Source organism: Alosa pseudoharengus, unplaced genomic scaffold, assembly GCF_046254945.1.
Source record: "Alosa pseudoharengus isolate Yale_2024_CS ecotype anadromous, Long Island Sound unplaced genomic scaffold, YU_APseudo_1.1 YU_APseudo_1.1_scf_1, whole genome shotgun sequence".
Taxonomy (NCBI): Eukaryota; Metazoa; Chordata; class Actinopteri; order Clupeiformes; family Clupeidae; genus Alosa; species Alosa pseudoharengus.
In genome coordinates this window covers 48,606,561-48,609,060 of record NW_027468564.1, presented here as the reverse complement: position 1 = coordinate 48,609,060, position 2,500 = coordinate 48,606,561, and the positions used below count along the sequence as shown (strand labels likewise).

The 2,500-nt window shown below is 41.4% G+C and overlaps 1 protein-coding gene across 1 annotated transcript in view; it reads left to right on the top strand.

Annotated features, from left to right (window-relative positions):
• ccr7 (chemokine (C-C motif) receptor 7) overlaps positions 1-2,500 on the top strand; it is a 6,417-nt gene that overhangs the window by 1,994 nt on the left and 1,923 nt on the right. The window contains exons 2-3 of the mRNA XM_076291045.1: positions 203-249; positions 366-434. Of these exons, the coding sequence (XP_076147160.1) occupies positions 203-249; positions 366-434 (116 nt within the window). The remainder of the gene's footprint in view (positions 1-202; positions 250-365; positions 435-2,500) is intronic.

Below are 2,500 nucleotides of genomic sequence, written 5' to 3'. Positions count from 1 at the left end.
TTCTTGTTGACGATGGAATCGTGACTAAACTGTCTGAACATGTTTCACACGCGCTGTATGAATCATGCAGCCCATGGGTTCTACAGAGATATCCCTTCATCTGAATTAGCACATATTAAAAATCCATTTCTTTGCAACATTGGCCCCATTTTAAGTGTCTGTTTCAGTTTGTATTGATACATAGTCTCTCTGTTTCCTGCAGTCAAAGTCTTTGGGCTCGTCCATCTGCTCTTGGCCTGCCAGCTCACAGTAAGTATATCAGCTCTCTTTTCTCCACCGTGCACACAGGAGATGTGTATAAAAGTAAGAGTCATGTATAAAAGTGAGCTATAATGTTGTTGTTGTTTTTTAATTCTGTCTTGAAGGAATGTGTTGGACAAGAGAACACCACAGAAATGATGTCACCAAATAGCCCAGGAATGGTTTCAGATTCGGTAAGTTGGACTCAACTGCTGCGAAACAAAAAACAGTTATTAAAGCAACACCAAAGAGTTTTTTGTACCTTAAAATAATGTTTCCAAAATCGTTTCAGTGGTTCATCAACTCGTAACAGGGTGAACGGCACTTTCTGCATTCGCTTCGCGGCCCTCTATCGGCTATAACCGCACTATGTAAGTTTGCCGGATCGGGTAGCGGTTCTGTAGTTCGATGGAATAAGACATGAGAAACTACAAATTTGACTTGCATCTGATGATGCAATACATCATACTTTCATAAAATCATGCAACATATTCTACCTTGTCTGTGGACATTGTTATTTGCAAAGCTGGTTCTGGATAAACAAATAGTGCATGCGACAGAGGAAAAGTTCTTTGGTGTTGCTTTAACTTGAAGGCACATCAACAGTATTCCGAGAAGCTGTGGTAAATTGATTATAGGAAAAGGTGAACTTAAAAGTAACTAGATGTACCGCAGAGCGGTACAAAATATGACCGCCGCCCAGTCCAGCACATTTTTTCCACAAAAATAAATCACGCTGAAAGGCCTATATGATTCTAACTGTCTCACTAAATTGCATTATCCACACTCAATTCTCACTGATATCTGCTAGACAACAAGTACCAAAACATGATTAGTTCATAGATTTCACATGTAAAATTCATTTTATACAACCCCACCTCCATCTTGCCTGTTCATAATTCTGAGAAATTCTTGAATTGTGTGCATGTGTGCATGTACATGTTTATGTTATGTGTGTGTGTGTGTGTGTGTGTGTGTGTGTGTGTGTGTGTGTGTGTGTGTGTGTGTGTGTGTGTGTGTGTGTGCTTGTGTGTGTGCCTGTGCATGCAAGCGTACATATGTCTACTGTGTGAGTATGTGTCATACGTATGATTACTGTGAATGTATGTGTGTGTGTGTGTGTGTGTATCTGTTTGTGCACATGTGTGCACATGAAATGGGTTAACATGACCCCTGGAGGCAAACATACGGGAAAAAATGGTCATCCTAGTCCCTACAGTTCTCAAGATATTCACAGAGAACTGTGTCTGCCCTACCCTCCTTTCGGGGGTCCAGTCCAGCGGGGGGGCTACAGATCAAAACGAAAAACGACGGTTCCATGCTATCCATGTGGGGTTACATGCCCACCAAGTTTTGTGTACCCCGGTCTTTCAGTTTCCCGGGAATCCTTGTTGGTGTACGTCACTAAATGTACACATACATTATTTTATTGTAAGGCCCCCCATGAACGAAAGTACACAAAACTTGGCATGCATTCGGAGGGTGTCATAATGATCCTACACTTTGAATTTTGTGCAGTTTTGACCTTGTCAGTCAGAGATATTGTGATGAAAACACCTAATTTTTTGCTTTTTAATTTTTAACTAGCGCTATAGATGAAATAAGTGGTAATGGGATGGGTTGACATGCCCCCTTAAGACCAACATACATAAAAAAGGTGGACCTCCTAGGCCCTACGGTTCTCGAAATATTCAAAGAAAACTGTCTCCGGCCACCTACAGGCCAGTTGGTGTATAGTAACATAAATTAATTTATTGTGTGGCCCCCCATGAACGGAATTCCACGAAACTTGGCGTGCATACAGAGGGTGTCATAATGATCCTACACTTCCAATTTCGTTTTGACTATGTTAGGTCACAGATAGCTGCGATTACAACAGATACCTGCGCTATACATGAAATGAGTGGTTATGGAATGGGTTGACATGGCCCCTTGAGATCAACATACAAAAAAAAAAATGGTCCTCCTAAACCCTACTGTTCTCGAGATATTCACAGAAAACTGTGTCTGCCCTACCCTCCTTTCGGGGGGTCCAGTCCAGCGGCGGGGCTACAAATCAAAACGAAAAACGATGCTTCGCTGCGCGGCGGTCATAATAACTCTGATGATGCATGTGGCAACTTTTTGAGCAGTGATATTCCCACTGTTATTGGACAACAAGTTCTTATTCTGGAGTATTTTAATCATCAGTAGGCATATAGTCATCATCATTCAATCAGAATAAATTGAACTGGAATATTTTTATGGTCAACCACACAAT